This window comes from Phascolarctos cinereus, unplaced genomic scaffold (assembly GCF_003287225.1).
Source record: "Phascolarctos cinereus isolate Bilbo 61053 unplaced genomic scaffold, phaCin_HiC Scaffold_5;HRSCAF=322, whole genome shotgun sequence".
Classification (NCBI taxonomy): domain Eukaryota; kingdom Metazoa; phylum Chordata; class Mammalia; order Diprotodontia; family Phascolarctidae; genus Phascolarctos; species Phascolarctos cinereus.
Genome location: NW_027555958.1, coordinates 427,079,276 through 427,098,512, shown reverse-complemented (window position 1 = coordinate 427,098,512; position 19,237 = coordinate 427,079,276). Strand labels below are relative to the sequence as shown.

Here is a 19,237-nt window from a genome sequence, read left to right as displayed (position 1 = left end):
AATATTTCATTCATAGTTCTCCTTTGGCTCAGCTGCCTTTTTTTTCTTCTTTTTTTTTGTGGGGGGGAGGCTGGGCAATGGGGTTAAGTGACTTGCCCAAGGTCACACAGCTAGTAAGTGTTATGTGTCTGAGGTTGGATATGAACTCAGGTCCTCCTGAATCCAGGGCCAGATTCAGGATGCTCCATCCACTGCACCACCTAACTGCCCCACAGCTGCTTTTCTATTTGTAAGTTTATCTTTGGCCACTCTTCAGAGCTTAGGTCTTTCAGCGTCTTAATAGTATCTCCAAGAGATGAGCCTAGAAGAATGCCAATGGTGGTCTTTTAGGGCTGTTGAGAATTGCTTTCTTGTCACCTTCAGGAGGATGTAGTATTTCATCTCATGTCAAGCTTCATTACTTTTTGCAAGGTCTTCTAACGCTGACCTCTTCTGTGGACAGAGTGTTCCATTACTCCAAACACTTTTTGGACAACTATGAGAAACTGACAAGGGAGCTTGGTGCTTCTTGGACTGGATCTGGCAGGTTTTCATGAAGAAAGCAGAAGGCATTTTGCCTGGTTAGTTCGTGGAGGGCTCCTTTATCCATTCCAACTTGTTTCTCTTTACCTTCTGGGGAAGCTATTCATTCTTCAATGTGCCCAGGACTGTACTTCCTCCTTTCCCTAGGACTTCTGAAGCAAATGGTTGGATAGGTCCTTACTGGGGGCACACTTGTATTCCCACAACTGCAGGAGGTGTCATGAACGGTTGGAGGGTACAGAAGGGAAAGGCTTTCTATCACACTCCAGTTTTCATGAGAATTTTTTTAATATACTAGAAGGGAAGAGAAACACTGTCAGAGGGAAGAATGTCTCAGTGAAATATGATTCTGCAACTCAAAGAATAGAATGAATGGGATAACTATTGAGTGTGTTGTCTACACCCAGCAGAAATCCAACAAGGTCATATTTCATGTTAACTTTCTGGCCTGATTAGGGACCACACTTTGCTCATTGTAGACTTCGGGCCAGTAAAATCAACTGGGCGTATCTACTTCAGTGATTTAGGAGACCTGTCAGGTTATTGATGGTCCTTTGATGTCTTTGATCGATCCCTGCTGGGAGGTCATCCCCCTCCCCCCAATTTAAAGCATGGTTAGCATGTTTCCCTGGCAATGTCTAGTTCCTGATATGTCATTTAAACCACCCCAGTTTTCATATCTTCTTCTGTTTTGGGGGTTAAAATAGAGAGATGTTGGGTAGATGATACTAAAATAGGTGGATGTAATTTATCTTTCATTCTTGAAGAGGACCAATAATGTCTTGACTTTTGTCTTGCCACTGGACTGTGAAGAAAAGAGATGGATGTGGACTAGCTGAAGGCCCATATTCAAAGATTAGTCATTAATAGGTTGATATCAGCAAAACTCATCTTCATGAGTTCAAAGCCAACCTCAGACTCTTACTAGACAGGCAAGTCACTTAGTCTTGGTTGCTTCAGTTCCATTATAAAATGGACTGGAGAAGGAAATGGCAAACTACTCCAGTATCTTTGCCAAGAAAACTCCAACTGGGGTCATGAAAAGACAGACACATCTGAAAAATGGACAACAAACAACATCAATTTGGAGAGAAATCTCTAATGGAGCAGCCATTGAGATTTTTTGTAATCAGTTACTTGGACCTTTGTCCACACATAGCATGTTTATCAACTGAATAGACGACACAAAACCAGGGAAGGTAATTGACGTGTTGAATGATGATCAAGATCCAACAGGGTCCTAATTAGGCCTCTTAGGTCTCTTTCAACTCTAAATCTTTGTTCCCATGTTGATTGTATCCAGGCCCACAGCCAAACTGAGCAAGGATAGGCTGTGCCTACCATGACACTGCCATAGAAGAATGCCATCTCATACTGATACTTTTCATGAGATCAATTGTTAGTCACTGATTCCTTGTGCTTTTCCTCACCCTGCTGTCTTTAAACAAATTTCTCATGCTCACTCACTGTCATTTCACTCACTGTCTAGGCTTCTACACTGGTTGCCTTTCATTCTTCTGTAAATTATTCATATTGGTTTCTATGACAATGATATTCCATTCTGTTCATAAACGTCATTAGCCATTCCCTGGTTAATAGGCATTTATTTTATTTCCAAATCTTTGCTATCACAAAAAATTGCTATGAATATTTTGGTGTGTATGGGACCTTTCTTTCTGTCTTTGACTTCCTTGGGGTATATTCCTAGCAGTGGGATGTCTGGGTCAAAGGATATGGATGTTTTAGTTACCTTTTTAATCCTCATTCCAAATATTCATACTTAATTTTAACAAAGGCCCAAATGAGATGAGGAATCATCTCCTTACCTGCTCATCTTCAATCCCAGGTGCTTGACAAAATGTCATGTTTTTCGCAATTCAGTGTATCTCTCCATAAGAAGGGAGTGATACCTTGACAACACTCAGATACCAAGTGAATTGGAAAATATATAGAGAGCACATTAATGGGCAAGTGTTGGGTATATTTTGAGAAGTGTGTTAGCTCACCACTTAATAATTTTAGCTCACACTTACTTAATGCTTTGTGATTATGAGTCACTTTATATCCAGTGTCAATATGATGTTCACAATAGTCCCATGAAATAGTTCATGTTAACATGTCCAATGGTGTTATTATTGTTCAGCTGGGTACAACTCCTCATGACCCCATTTGGGTTTTCTTGGCGGAGATACTGGAGTGGTTTGCTGTTTCTTTCTCCAGCACATTTGATAGATAAGGAACTGAGGCAAACAGGGTTAAGTGACTTGCCCCGGGTCACACAGCCAGTAAGTGTCTAAGGCTGAATTAGAACTCAAGCCTTTCTGACTCCATGACTGGCACTCTATCAGCTGCACCACCTAGCTGCCCCCCCAACAAAAAAAGGCTAAAGGAGATTAATTGATTCCACTAAAGTGTGAAAGTTTGTGGGATCAGAACTCAGGGCTTTTTACTCCACACATGTACATGAAGGTATAGTGAAGTCAGAATGGAGATTGGTTGAAAGAGAATAAATCCTGTTACTAGAGGTCGCTTGTTATCATATAAAATTATAAATTAACAATTGCATTAATATGAAATATATTATAATTCTATTTAATATATTATGTCTAACACATATGCATGAACTATGCCACTTAGAATATTGTTGCACACATGCACATATACATATATGTGCTACATGTAGTATATGTGTGTAGATATGTGTTAAACACATGCATGCCATATACATGTTTAACAGGGATCATTCTGGTTCCCACCGCCTGAAGGCTATGTGTATTTTATTTCACCCCTCTCCCAGGGTTCTTTAGTACCTTAAAGGGGTTTGAGGTATCTCTTAACTCTGCCATTGGCTTAAACCACCACTATTCCCTCCATTTTAGGGCACCCCCAGAAGCCCAGTTTCATTTAACCACTTAAGAGTCACATTAGCTTTTACAAAGGAATATTTACTTCAAAAGTGTAGTAAGATCAAACATATAAATATTTCCACCCCATCCCCCAGTAAGGATAGGGTAGGGTGTGTAGAGTGGGAAGGTGGATGATTCTCCCTCTGGACTACTTCACTCTCTGGGTAGTAGAGGGTGGTTAGGTTCAGAGCTTAACTCATTTCCTATCCAGATAGCAGAGTTCCTCCATGTTCCAAGACTGAAACCCTGCTTGGGTTTGTATCCCAGAGCCCTGTCTTCTCAAGGATGCCCTGCTGGGCTGGCAGCAACATCTCGCCTCGAATCCTGGCTCCAAGGTCACTATGGCATGAGGTCCTAGGTCCAGACCCTACCACCTGCCCCTACGACTGAAAAGGCTGAGCAAAAATAGACTAAACCCCCAAAAGCTGCTTCTTAGGATACCTAGGCCTAAAGGGAGAGGGGAAAGTAGCCGCTTTCCTTTAGTGCATGGTACCCATGCTGTGAGTGAATGAGACCTTATGCAGGTACCTGCATTCCCACGCCTGCAACACTCTCCCTCTTCTTTTCTGCCCTGCTTCTTGAAACCCCCTTCAAAGCTCAACTCAGGTGCCACATCTTGCAGGAGACCCAACGGACACCTCCCCTCAAAAGAGAGAGACAGACTGTCCCAATCTGGTAGCTGAAAAGATGCAGCGGTTCTGGCTATGGCAAATGGAAAGGGGCCATTGTTATACACAAGGAAGGGGAACAGAGAATGTTTTCTCCCAGAAGCAGGTCCTTCTCTACCATCTCCTTCATCAATACCTTCATCTTAAGTGATCTGGCCATGCACCAAAGTCAGCTTATATTCGTATGTATACATATATCAGTGTGTGTATGTGTGTGTGTGTGTGTGTGTGTGTGTGTGTGTATCTGTGGATGGGGACCAGACCTTTGGTTTCATTGATATAGAAAATGCCCTCTACCAAAGCAGACTTGCACCTGCTTTGCAACTTAGTCAATAAGCATTTATTAAGCACCTACTATGTGTCAGGCACCACACTAAGTGCTGAGGATACAAAGAAAAGCAAAAGACAGTCCCTGCTCTCAATAGTGTTAGAGAACTTTAGAGATTTTCCTAGGAGTGCTAAGAGGTTACGTAGTTATTGATATGTGCGTTGGGGTGTGTGTGTGTGTGTGTGTGTGTGTGTGTGTGTGTGTGTGTGTAGTCATGGCATGATAAATAGAGAGCAGATCTGAGTTAGAAAGACCTGGGTTTAAGACCTACCCCTCATACATGATCATGGCAAGTTTAAGCTCCTTGAAGGGAGCTTGTCTTTCTTAGTAAAATGCCACAGTGGTTGGCACATAGTAGGTTCTTAACAAATGCATGTTGACTTGACTTTACCTCTCAGTGACCCCAGAAAACTTCCCAAGACTGCAGAGAAGATGTAGATCTGCATTCATAGAGAAAGTAATTCAGAGGGAGATTAGACCTGGAGCCACAGCAGCAGATGAGAAGGACAGAATCAGTGACAAGAGGGAAAGCCTTCATTCACTCTTATTGTCCCCAGCAGGAAGATCCTGTCCTCCTTTCCCTTTCCCACCTTCCCAGGCTGAACCATGTCATCCTTCTCTCTTAAATGTAATCCATGCTTTAGTGTATAGCCCCTTTTTAAAGCAAGTTTTCTGTAGGTGCATAATGATTGTTTGTAGAAGGTGCCTAATAAAATGTTTGTTGAATGAATGAATGAATGAAGACTCCTGGGGCAGAGGTAGCCAAAGTCCTGAGCTGGTGAGTTAGAGGTATCATTGATTCATCTCGGCTCTGGAAGTAGAACATGAGTCCTGCCAATCCTCCTTATCTTTATTTTGATCTTAAGGTACCACCTCTAGGTAGAACTGGGCAGCCAAGAAAAGGAGGTGGTCCTTAGGAGAAATTTTGGTGGTCTGGAAATTTGAGAAGGATTGAATGGCCCTGATGTATCCACAACTCCTCAACTCAACACTTGTTTTCTTTTTCTCTTTAAAAAAAATTCTAGTAAAAACAACATTTAATTTTTACAAGGTTTAATTTCATTTCCCCTCCAATGCCTCTCACTGCAGCCCAGCTCTGAAAACATTTCTCAATTCTTTTTGAGAAACTCTATCTGTGAAGGTGAAGGAGGTGGTGGGCCAGGAGGGGAGGGTCCGCTGGCCATGGATGCCTGGGTCTCTGCCAAGGTTTCCAAACTCGATAGTCATTAGTGGCCTCAACTCACCTCATTTTATTGATACCAACTCAACCAAGCTGCCACTGAGACAGAATTAATTTTGGGCTCTCTTCATCCTGGCCAGAAAGGAGGACCTGAACTGGCAACCTTCACTCTCATTCTCTAACCATGAGTCACCTGGGCCTCTGTTCCCATCATGCCTCAGAAGTACCTGCAGAAGTACCTAAAGCACTCTCTTGGAGCTCAGGACTGTAATCAATGTAATAACTGTATGAGTTTGGGCAATTCAACCTCTTGGAGCTCTAGTTTGCCCATCTATAAATTGAGAGTATTAATACCTGAACTGTGGTGCAGATCATGGGATTATTGGCCTGAAAGCCTTCCCAAATTCCAACCTGTCTTTCCAGGGCAATTACACACTCCTTCCCCTCATGGACTCTGTGTTTCAACCAAGCTGGCCTGATTCCTGTTCCTTTTCTATGACATTCTATCTCTCATTTCCTCTCTATCTCCTTATGCAGGTGCCCCCATCCCATGTCTGCAATACTGTCCCTCTTCTTTTCTGTCCTCCTTCTTGCAACCCCTAGCTTCCTTCAAAGTTTAACTCAGATGCCACCTCCTATAGGAGAGCCCCAGTGCAGCCCCCCATAAAATAATTGCTTTGTATTCAATTTTTTACTTGTCTGTGTAACTCATTGTAGAACACATATTCCTTGAAGGCTAAATTGTATCCCTATCATGCCGCATAGCATCTGACACATAGTAGTTGCTCAATACATGCTTATTCAATTGGAAATGAGCTGAATGGAACTGAAAAGGTTGTGAGATAGTACAGGAAGAGCTCTTTGTGATTATAAAGTTCCACATATTAACATAGCTTGTTAATATTGCTTTTTGGCCACTCAGGTAAGTCCAAACCAAACAAAAAGCCCCAAGCCAAGGCAAAGTCATGCGGGTATTTATTTCTTGGTCGTATGTACATACAAGAAGCTGATAAGATGGGGCTCTGGCCAGTGAATGTGGAGGAATGAGGGGGATGCTAGCTTGCATTCAGTAGAAAAGTCACTAGGTGAATGTATGTGAGTGTCAGGGAGGACCAGGCAGGGTACAGAGTTTTCAACTGCTTCCTCCACAGTATATGGGGTCTGTCAGGCAGTCCCATAGTAGGCCTCCTGTCATCCTTACTTCTGCCCAATTCTGCCCTCCATCTTCTGTAGCAGGTCACTCTCAACTTTTCTGTTTCGTGTTTTCCCCAAAACTGTTTAAGCAGGAGAATTTTACTATATGAGAAAGGTGGGCTCTAGCATTTCCCTACCATTTAAACATTTCCCTTCACCTTCTTGTTTCAGGGCTAGCAATCTCCTCTGAACACAAAAGGAGGAATACTTGGCTAAGTATGTACCAAAGCAAAGTCTCAGGGAGAAAGAAAACACGTGTGTGTAACACCAAGACAATGCCAAGGGGATTGGCGTGGCATTATAAAAGGAGGGGATGGTACCAAAAAGCTAGAGGTGAGGGCTGTCAGCAGAGCATGGCCCCAACAGAGAAATCTTCAGTGTAAACTCTAGTTATGCTCAAGGCATCCGTGTGAAGGTAATGATTTTATTCAGTAAAGGGAGGTCAAGCAGGACCATAACTATTTCCCTTATTAAGGAGATCCACAATCGTGCAGATATCCACAGCCAGCTACAGCCACACAAGGCAAAAAAAAATATGTATCAAATTTTGGGTTTATTTTTTATTTCTTTTTTATTAAAAAAAGCATTTGTTGCAGGTTGGATTTTTTTAAAAAAACTTTTAAAAACACAATCTTAAGTCTTCATGGTTAAAAAAAAGCATTCTTTATATATTCAGTTTTTTTTTCTCCACTCGAACCTCTCTTCCTCTCCACTTGGCTGATCCAGATGGGTTATATTACCTAATGAAGAAATCTCTGTTTTTACAATCTGGGAAAGAAATGGGAGATGGAGGGGTTAGGGTTGAGGAAGAGTGGTTACTGGTCAAACAGAACTGCACATTTACACTAAAAAAAAAAATAGAAGAGACCAGCTATAGGGATTGATCTACAATCCATGTTAAGAAAAAGACCCAAACTGTCATTTCACCCTTTGTACAAATTTGTACAAATAATAATAATCTTTAAGGCACACATGCACATACAAACACACATGCACACACACAAACACGCACACAAACACACATACACAGACACGCATAGAAAGGTGCTAGTGGCCCCTTTACTGCCCCAGCTTGCATAGGAGGATGTGTCAGTAGGCAAAGATCACATGGTAGGTGACTTGGTGGCCATTGTCCCAGGCATAGAGTAGACGATCTTTGGGGTTGTAGTCTATCTGGGTGGTATAAGAATATTCATTCTCAAAGAGCAATCTCGGTACTATCTGGGTATTGGTGTGGGTGTCAAAGGCATAGGAGATGTTGGCGTTGCGCTGGTTATAGCTGTCCACAGCATAGAGTACACCACAGATAACAAAGCAGTTCCCATAGAAGTTCCGCCGGAGGCCGGTCCTCCAAGTGGTCTCCTTCTGTGTGCTCAGGTCCACAGAGTTGAGCTTGCTAAGGACAATGACCTCCTGGCTGAAGCCCTCATCATCAAGAGCTGGGTAGATGAGCCACAGGCCATTCTCATCCACTGCAAAGTCCACGTCTGAGTGGCCCCTCCATCTCCATGGTGTGGCTTCCTCATAGGCTACATCATGGAGCATTGCCCAGGCGGCCACGTAGCGTTGCTTCAGGTCATACTTGATGATATTACGGGTAAAGGCACGGTTATAGTAAAAGGCCCCATTGTACACAACATGGCCTGTGCCGATCCAGCTGTAGGGGAGCTTGTAGGAGTTGCTCCAACGACCTAGAAGGGAGGGCATGAAGAGGCAGCAATCAAGAAAAACGTGATCGAGCCAATGGGGAGAAAGGACAATCAACTAAGAGAAACAAGTCGCCCTCCTGTGTCTCTGATTGGCTCTTGGGGAGCCAAGTTCAGAACCATGGTAAGAAACATACAACTCTTAGGAATGTAAGACCCAAAGGGCTTGACCAGGCACATCCCAACTTTGTATCTTTGTAACCAACACCTCCTAAGCTCTTCCTTACCCAAAGAGGCACTGATGCCTAAAGTACATCTCTGCTTGCTCCAGTCCTGAAGGGATCCATACCACTCACCCACATAGTCAGGCTAAAGAACTCTCCTGACCTCTCTGTATGTTCTGTTCTCTGATTAATCCATGAACTATAGAGGGCACTGGGCCCTCCATCAGAGGCGGTATCTAGGGCAGCCTAGGGCACATACCTTGTTTAAAGTTATCCAAGTTCCGGAACTCCACCAGAGTATTGCCGTAGTAATAATTAGTAACATAAATTCGCTCATCCTTGGCCAGGGGATCTTTCATCCAGGCTCCTTCATTCCTTCCATAAGTGTTCTGAGTAGTGGGACCTGTGATTGTGGAGAGTGTGTCTTTGCACCTTCCTGTGAAAGATCAAGAAGATTTTCAAACAAATAGTGAATCAATTTCACCTGAGGAAGACTTAGCCCAGAAGCAACAAAGGAAGCTGACCACTGACCACTGGCAAGGCTGCTGTTGAGCAAAGCCCTGAGGCTTTCCCTCATTGGCTGATTAATAAGCATGGCTATGTTGGCTATTGGAGACAGTGCAGGACTGCCTAGAGAACATGGTGGACAGAATGACTTGTGCGCTCCCTCAGGGTATTTGATCTGCTCCTCTCATACAGCTGGGCAGGAACCTTAGACCTCATGTGTGGGGTTGCTGTAGGACATACAGTCCCTGCCCTTTTGGGAACTGAAGTCACAGAATCCCAGAGTTGAAAGGGACTTTTCAATTCAACTTAAATATTGATTAAATGTCTACTGTGTACAGAGCACAGTGCTAGGGCCTGGGGGAGATGTAAGGTTTAGATGAGACACAGCCCCTGTCCTCAGAGAGCTTTCATTCGATCTAATGGGGGCTGAGTCACAAATATGTATGAATACATTGCACATTGTTATGTAAATGAAATACAACAACGCGAAAGAAAATTCTATGTGAGACTTGCTGACATAGGGAACGGAGAAGACTTCATGAAGGAGGCAGCATTTGAGTTGGGCTTTAAAGCACAGGGAGAAATTGAGCAGAGAACACTCTAGTTTTGTCAGAATATGGAATATGTGGAGGAAAGTTATGTGATAAGGTTGAAAAGGTGATGTAAGGGGCCAAGTTTGTGGAAGGCTCTGAATGACAGTTCAAAGGAATTTCAAGTTTTCTCAATAGGAGCTGTATAAGACTTTTATCAGAGGAGAGACATCTGGTCTTGCCCAGTGTCTCCCAAACCAAATTACATTGGTGACTTCAGGTTGATTGTCCCTCCCTAGCCATAGCTCTTCAGCTTAGAAAGGGAAGAGGAAGAGGAGGAGGAAGACAAGGAGAAGGAAGAGGAAAAGGAAAGGGAGGAAGAAGAGGAGAGAGAGAGAGGAGGAAGAGAAAGGAGAGAGGGAGAATGAAGAAGGAAGGAAAGAAAAGGTCAACTTAAGTTTGTGGGTTTAGGAAGTAAGGACCTTTGGTGGTTTTAAAACTTTCAATTTCAATTAATAAGCATTTATTTTCTCTCCCTGCCCTACTGGGAGAAGACAAAGTATAACAAAATGTGCAGTCAACCAAAACACGTTCCCACATTGAACATGGTGCTCACAGCTTTGTGGACTGGTAACAATTTGCAGGGACCAGACAGCTGTTTGCAGAGTGTTGACTGAATCCCACCACTTGACTAATCTTTTTGAGCAGCCTCCATTGAAATGCCCAGCCAACCTTAATGAAGGGACAAGGGAAATAATCATGCCCCAAATCTGTGCTAGTCTGGCCACATGTGCTCACCTCATAGCAGAACCCTGGTCACTGGAATAGGAAGCAACTGTGTTGGGGGGTTGTATGTGATCAAGAGGCACAATATTGACAATTGATTAGAATTAGGGGTAAAGCACTTCACAGACACCAGGTACAGTTTCTCTGTCCCCTGTATAGGGCTCTGGGAGAATGAATGGGACAGTTAACAAGGGCAGTGAAGGCAACAGACAAGACTATATGCCTGGAAGAATTGGAAGCAGAGATAAGCTGAAGGCCTGATGGCGCCCAAGAAGGGTGGGAGCCAAGGTCAGATGCTGGAGTCAGGAAGGGGCTGTCTTGAAGTGGGTCTGGTGGTAGAGCTGGGTGTAGGCATTTGGTGGTCTGAGGATCAACTTGTTGTATGAAGTCAAGCCGTGTGATTGATTTAACAAATGCCACAGCCTGCTCACACAAATGAGCATAACCCTCTTTACTGTGTACTCACTTTTCCGGGCAATGATCCAAACTTTTGGAAAACTCATCTGAGAGTTCCTTTGGAGCCTATAGGGTGGTTCTCCAAAATGCCCATAAGCAAGGCAAAGATTTGTGCTCTGAGGGTGGATTTGATTTTTACAAACAGTTCAAAGCCATTCAGAACCAAATCTAGTGAAATGTCAGTGATTGTATTGGTGAGCCCAGTTCCGGGTCCCCAATGAGGGGCCACAAAATTTGAGGCAGTACCATGGTGCTAGCTTTAGAGCCTGAGAACCCAAGCACCCCTGTCACTTACTAGCAATGTGACCTTGAGCAAACTGTGACACCTCTCTGGACCTCAGTTTCCTCATTTGTAAAATAAAGGGCTTGGATGAGATGACCTGTAGTGTCCCTTCCAGCTCTAAAGCTATGATCCCAGGATGAATAATTTCAGGAGTTCCAAACATGATCTAATAATAATAGTTAGCAAGGTTTACAAAGTGGTTTACAAACATTATCTCACTTGACCCTAACAATAACCCCAAGAGATAGGTACTATTATTATCCCCATTTTATAGTTAGGAAACTGAGGCAGACAAAAGTTATATGACTTACCCATGGTCATGCAGCTAATAAGTGTCTAAGGTAAGATTTGAACTCAGGAAATCCTGATTCCAGGTGTGCCACCTATTGCCTCTAAGTACAAGCTGTTTTGCTGGAATCAATGCCCAAGCTTACAAGGTGGTCTTCCAATGTAGTGAGGTGGATGTAACTGTACCTGAAGTCAGAAAGACTTGAGTTCAAATCCTACCACAGACACTTATTAGCTGTGTGACCCTGTGCAAATCACTTAGCATCTGTCAACTTCAGTTTCCTCTACTGTATAATGGGGATAATAATTGCACCTATCTCGTACTGTTGTTGTGAGCGTCAAATGAGACCAGATTGACAAAGTGTTCAGCATAGAGCCTGGCACAAAAAAATGAATAATAAATTCTTCTTTTCTTCCTTCATTCCAATGCACTAACTTAGAAAGGGCTAATGCTCTTTTGAATAGACCTGTCCTGATAGCTTTGGTTAAGAAAAAAAATAGGCCCAAGACTTAATAGCCACATCTCGTACAGGCCTGTGGCAAAATCTCTTTTTCGTATCTTAGGCATTCTTTCCCAAGAAATAAAACTGGTGGCCCCTGGCCTCCGCTGATGCCCCGGAGATGGCAGGGAAAAGAATGGAATGGATGGGTGTTTGTGACAAAAGTGACCTCCTCGCTTCAGGGCAGCTGTGGCAGAGCCGAGTGATACGTTCCTTCAGGGCACTCTTAGGTCCCCAGTGAGTTACTTTAAATTCCAGGCCAGGAAAGCTGATTGTGCAAAGCTGGCTTTCCCCATCCACCCTGGGGGTGTGGAGCAGCTTGGAGGTTAGCTCTGCTTTCTGCACGGCTCTGGCATCACCAGGCCTGCAGTCCTGTCAGCCTCTTTCCCAAGCCTAGTGCTCACAGAGCCAGGACCAACAGCAGAGGCAGGCCTCTAGGGTTAGGACATACTTACCAGGGATTTGGGAAGCTATAACATTGAAGTTGCGTCAAGACCTTTGGAAAATCCTATATAATAATGTTTCCATCTATTCATTATCTTACATGAGCCTCACAATGACCAAGTGGTTTTTTTTTTATCTCCTCACACTTTACAGATGAAGAAACTGAGGTTAAGTGACTTGCCCAAGGTCATACACTTGGGAAATGTCAGAGGTAGGATTTGAATCAAGTCTTCCTGACTCCAAATCCTGCACTTTATCAGGTCCTGGCTGTTCCCCATGCACAGAATTTCCTCTCTCCTTATCTCTGCCTTCTGGCTGTAGCTTCCTTTAAGTCCCAGCTAAAAGCCTACTTTCTACAACAAGCCTTTCCTGAGCTTGTCTTCCCTCTGTGGATTATCTCCAATTTCCTGCATATATCTTGTTTGTACATTATCCTTTTCATGTTTTTTTCTTTCATTAGACTGTAAGATGCTTGATGGCTTTTGTCTTTTGCCGTTCTTTGTAACCCCAGCACTTAGCACAGTGCCTGGCACACAGTAGGTGCTTAATAAATGCTTGTTGTTGATAGCACACTGTCAAACTTTGCCTTCTGGCTCCCCCCTTTTCCCCCCACCCCCACTCCCACCCTCACCCCTGCCACCACCTCTGTATTTTTTTCCAACCAGACTCAGTAGCTATGTGCAAAGCCCAGCATGTAAACAACTCTGTGGGAGGTTTGTCAGGTCCAAGTTGGACTAAGACAGTTGTGACTCTGCCTTTTAGAAACAAACAGGAACCAGGCAGGGGATTCATACAAAGGCCAACAGCTCATTCTCTTAATAATTGAGCTCATCCATTGTAACAATAAAATTGAATCCCTGGCTAGACTCAGGCTTCAGAGCTTTGATGGAAAATATCTCATTTTCTGGCATTTGGAAGGATCTTTGCTGCCAATCAACAATTAGTTCAAGCTTTGCAATGTTTGCACACCATCCCCACTGCCCTCAAAACTCTGACCCAATCTCTGTGCCAGCGATGCACAGGCCTCTTCATCCATGCCCAGGCAAACGGATATTCATTGCTTTCTCCTCTCCCAGTGTTCATGGTTCAAAAGGAAAGGTGCCCCCACAGTCCCTGGTAAGAAATTAAGGCCCCAGAATGCTTCTAGGAGTTTCTTTATCTATCCCAATCAATCAAGCAAGCATTTATTAATCACCTACTATATGCCAGGCACTATGCCAGGTGTTGAAGATGCAAAGACAAAGGCGGGGAAGTCACTGCACTAGACTGAGACATATCTTTTCGGACTGAGTCAATGTGGGAATTTATTTTGCTTGACTATATATGTTTATAAGAAGGGCTTTGTTCTTCTTGTTTTCTTAATGGGGGCAGAGGGAGGGAGGTAGAAGTGAGAGACAGCAAATTTTCATTTAGTGAAAAAAATTTAGTTAAAAAAATAAAGTTCCTGAACTCACAGAACTTATATTCTCTCAGGAGTAGGATTGGGGGTGGGTAGGGGGAGAAACAATGTATACATAGATAAGTTATGGAATACACACATACAAGGTAATTCAGGGAGAGAGGGCACTTTGGAGTATGGTGGCTCCCTTTAGAAGATGGTGCTTGAGCTGAATCATGAAGTAAACGATGGAGGTGAAGGTGAGAAGGGAATGCGTTCTAAGCTTAGTGCAAGGGTAAAGAGACAGGAGATCTAGTGTTATGTGTAAGGAATCATAAGGTTGCCCATTTGACTGGACCACAGAATGGAGGAGGAGAAGTAAATGTGTAATAAGGCTAGAGGGTTTGGAGCCAGCTTGTGAATGGCTTTAAATGCCAATCAGAGGAGTTGATATTTTATAATCCAGGTAACAGGGAGCCATTGGCATTTACTTATTGGGAGAGTGGCATGGTCAAACCTGTGTTTAAGCAAAATCACTGGCAGCTCTGTGAAGGATGGATGGGAGTGAGGAGAGACCTGAGCAAGGAAGCTCCTGCCCCAGTCCAGGAGATGACGAGATAAACTAGGGTGGTAGCCTGGGTGAGTAGAGAGAAGAGCAGAATAATGGAGATTATGAAGGTAGGAATGACAAGATTTGGCAAGTGATTGGAAAGATGGGATGAGAGAGAATGAGAAGTCATGCCAAAGTTGTAAACCTAGGAAACTGGCAATATGTCAGTGCCTTGGACAGAAATACAAAGTTCAGATAAAGAGTAGGTTTGGGGGAAAGATGATGAGCTCTGTTTTGGACATACTGGAATATCTACAGAACATTCTGTTTGAAGTGCCCAAAAGGCAATTAGTTGATGATGTGGGGCTGGAACTCAGGGGAGAAATGCGACTAGAAAGATCTGAGCATCATCTGCATAGATGAGATAATTCAATTCACAGCAGGAAAGGGTGATCAGGTCACCAACTGGGAAAGTGGGGAGAGAGAAGAGAAGATGACGCAGGACAGAGCCTTGGAGTATACCCACGGTTTAAGGGCATGACACTGACAATAAATTAGCAAAAAAGGACTAAAAAGGAGAGTGGGAGCAAGAGGAGAACCAAGAGAGAGAATAATATCACAAAAATCCAGAAGAGAGGAAAAGAGTATCCAGGCAGTCAATAGTATTAGGGGCTGCAAAGATATCAAGGACTTGAGAAAAGTTCACTAGATTTGGCAACAAGAAACTGGAGGGAGCTCTGAGTTGTGGCTCCCTGGGATGACCTGGGCAGACTTTCCACATCACTGTTCCACATCACTGTCCACTTGCTTAATGAATCCTTCTCCCTGGCAGGGTCCCATGACCTCTGTAAGAAATGTAGTCGAAAGAATTAGGAAAGCCTCAAATGGTATTATCTAGGCCACAGCTGTTGTTGGCCTCGTAACAGTTTTATCACCCAATCCCTTGGGTGTTCTCTGTTCCTAAGACTCTTAAAGGATAGCTTAGCACAGACGTCTTCTCTCTTGAAACACTAGACCCAGGGAAACACACACTGGGGAAGCCACTGAGGGACACCAGACTACCTAGAGCTGTCATGCTTTGCCATCAAGATGTCTCTTTACCCAGTCTTGTTCACCCTTCTGTCACAGCATTTAGTTCTGCCATCACTGGAAATGCGCTAATTTAGAAAAACCTGCCCCAACTGCTGTATTCCCTGCTTTTATCGACTGCCTTTTAGATAACCTCAGAGCAGGAAAGAGGCTAAGGTGCTCAGTGAGGTCTATTGGCAACATTTACTGCTTCCTGGTTCTCATAGCTTCTCTGCTTTGCCTTCCTAATGGCTGTAATACGTTCCATATAAATAACCCAAAAAGTAGAGTGTCCAGATCACAAATGGGAATTGCCTCTTATCACTAACAAGGACCATAAAGCCAATCTTCTTTCTATCTCCTCTCAAGCCCAGAGGTGTCTGCCCTGACACAGCTGGAGAGGAACCCCAAGCCCAGAGCTAGGCAGTGCTGGTTTTCTGAAGCTCCTCTGACCATCAACTGTTGCCATCTCCCAGGTCCTCCTTCAGGTCTCAGTACTTGCCGGTCCCCTTGGTGAACAAGTTTAGTAGATGGCTGGAAGGTCAGTTGTTTTCAAGTTTGAAGCTAGGCTACACTGGAAGCAACATAACACTTTGGAGCCCAGACAGTCCTGCCAGAAAGTGAAAAATGAGGGCCATTCCACTGCTCTCGTCCCTGGCAGCCAACCAATGGCATTTTGGGAAAGCGAAGAGAACATCCTTTCATCTTCAAGGGAACCAAAAAGGAAGAAAATATTTTGGGCCCATGCACAGAAACAAAGGATGACACTTCTTAAAGGTTGTTTCAGAGCAGAATCAAACTAATTTGTACTTCACTGACTCACTGGGCCAAATATTTCAAAGCTCTAGGAAAAGACCATTATCTACTAATAAACCAAAACCACAGAGCCCTTTGAAATGATCTATTCCAATCTTCTCATTTCACAGATAAGAAAGCTGAGGCCCAGAAATTGTTATTTGTCCAGGCTCACACATGTAGGTAATGGCAAAAGCAGGATTAGCATCCAGGTCTTCTGACTCAGAACCCACCATACCAAGCTAGTTTGGTATTTCTTAGGTGAGGGTCATCAGTTTTTTTTTTAACTTATCCATTTATCTTTTTATTTGTTTGTTTCTCTATTAATTTAATTCTTCCATCTCAGCTCAATATTCTAGTTTCTTTCTTTCCTTCTTTCTTTCTTTCTTTTTTTGGAGGCAATCAGGGTTAAGTTATATGCCCAGGGTCATACAGCCAGTAAGTGTCTGAGGGTGGATTTTAACGTGGGTCCTCCTCACTCCAGGACTCTATCCACTGTGCCACCTAGCTCCCTCGATAGTCTAATTTCTAAGGCTGTAGAAACTTAGGTTACAAGATGTCTGAATTTCCAGGAGTTGTCAAAGAGCTGGCTTTGGAGTTTGAAACTGAGCTAGGATAGTAGCTGAGGCTGGAATGTATCCATGGAATTCGGTGTGGGGGTGGGGTGGGGGAGTGGTGTAGAGATTACCGGATATTGAGTTACTTAAGGAAGGTGATAGGGTAAATTCTGGGGCCCCTTCCACTGTTACTGTTTTCTAAGGCATCACAAAGCAAGTAATAGTATCACTTCCCTCCACCAACCGCAGGCTGGGGGACCTGGGCATAGGGGAAGACTCAGATGATTGTCAATCACACAGTCCCTCCAGGGGTAGTCTGCTTTCCAATCTAGTGGGCGAAAGTGGAAAGGTGGAGCCTGTTAAGTTTATACTCTTTAGGGATAAACTCAGTATCTTCACTAAACTCAAATACTAGGGAGGCAGTCTGTTAGCTTAACCCTAAAAGTCCTTCTTCTCCAACCCCTTTCACCCTCACCCCCTGCAAAGTAGCAATTGTAGGTCTAGGAAACTGCAAAGGCATTGACCACGTGGCAGGCAGGGAGATCTGACTGCATTCTGCATTCCCTTCCCAGATCCCATCCAAGTTTGGGGCTGCCAGTAATTGTCAGAGCAAAGCAAGAACTAGGCAATGATTCCCACCCTTTCATAGCTTCTCTGGTCTGTCATTGTTTGTTTGACTAAAGTACTGTCTGGTGCCAATTTATGTTTGCTGCTAAAGTTAGCAAAAAGTGATTTTATTTTGGGAGGTTTGTAATATTGAGGGGGAGGAGGGAATGACTAGATACAGCCTGGAGTGTCACAAAGCGACGATTAAAATCTCTGGGATAAGGTGTCTCCATTTTAAAGCAGACTCATTTAAAAACACATTTTAAATTGTCCTAGAAATGTCAAGGCTCATACTCACTAGTTAACTGCAGCATCACCAGATGTTGGAGCTGGGAACCGTACAGATCATCTCATTTTTATAACTGCCAAGCAAAACAGCACCTCAAGCTCAGCATGTTCAAAACTGAACTCTACCCACCATACCGACTCCTCCTCTGAAACTTGCTTTTCCTTCTCACCTCCCTATTCCAATGAACAGCACCACCATGAGTCATGCCAGCCACCATGCTCACCTCGAACCCAGCTCAGCTCCTGACTCTTTGGATAACTTTTCCACTTTGTCCGCACCGTGGGTACCTTCCGTCTTCCCTTACCCTCTTCACCTTTTCTGGCTCTTCTTTTATGTGTGGTCTTCTCCCATTAGAATATAAGCTTCTTAAGGCAGGACTAGCTTTCTTTTTGCTAGTAATTTAACATAACCTGGTCGACCAGGCTCAAAACGTCAGGGTAATCTCTTCCTTGCTCTATTCCCCTATCCAAACAGCTTTTGAATTCTATCAGTTCTAACTCCCATCTGTTTCTTCTTTTCCATCCTAACTGCTACCATCCCATGACAGGCCCTTATTATCTCTCACCTAAATGATTTCAGTTACTTTCTACCTGGTCTCTTTGCCTCTAATTTCTCCCTGTTTCAATTCATACTTCACACAGCTGCCAAATTAAGCTTCCTAATATCCAGGCAACTACAATCATGTCACTCCTTAGCTTAAAATTTTTCCACGAGTCCCCACTGCCACCTCCATAATCTAGTGTTCAAGACCTTTTACAACATGGTTCCAACTTACCTCTCCAGTATCATCTCCCTTTTCTTTTCTAACGCTCTCCACTTCTCCCAAACTAGTGTACTCACCATTGCTTGAATCTGTCCTGTCTTTTTCTGCTTTTGCTCACGCCATCACCAAATGCTGGGATGCCCTTCCATTCAATCTATCCCATCTTTTTCTGCTTTTGCTCACACCATCACCTAACAGTGGGATACCCCTCACATTCACTTCTGCCCCCTGAATCCCACCATTCATTTAAAGTTCAGCTGAAATGTCACCTCCTCCCTGAAGCTTCCATTGTTTCTGGCAGTGAGAAAGGTGCTTTTCTATTTGGGTTCCCCATAGCACTTTGTACTTCTCTCCTATGTAGTAAGCATAAGTGTCTTTTTTCCCTGTTAATTTCCCCATCTTATCTCCCTGTAAACTTGGGGAAGGCAGGGACTGTGTCTTATTAATCTTTTTGTCTTTTATCGCTTGGCACAGCATCTTGTACATTTTGGCCTGTATCTGTAATATTATTAATGTGGGAAATTCCTGGTGTTGAAACTCCCTCTGTTAATGCAGACTGACAACCCATCTGTAACATGACCTTGGAAAACTGCCTGGGTCATTGAAAGATTAAGTGACTTGCCCATATTCACTTAACACGACCAGTCTATCTCAGAGATTGGACCAGTGCCTATGTCTTCCTAACTCCAAAATCAGCCCCCTACCCGCTATCCCACTTTGCCTTTTATTCTTCATATACCAAGGGCTTAACAAATGTTTTGCTGAATTA

At 43.6% G+C, this 19,237-nt stretch overlaps 1 protein-coding gene across 1 annotated transcript in view; it reads right to left on the bottom strand.

Annotated features, from left to right (window-relative positions):
• Nucleotides 1-6,562: 6,562 nt before the first annotated feature.
• Nucleotides 6,563-19,237, bottom strand: part of OLFML2B (olfactomedin like 2B) — a 58,010-nt gene continuing 45,335 nt past the window's right edge. The window contains 2 exon segments of the mRNA XM_020988631.2: nucleotides 6,563-8,489; nucleotides 8,928-9,104. Of these exon segments, the coding sequence (XP_020844290.1) occupies nucleotides 7,888-8,489; nucleotides 8,928-9,104 (779 nt within the window). The 3' untranslated portion in view covers nucleotides 6,563-7,887.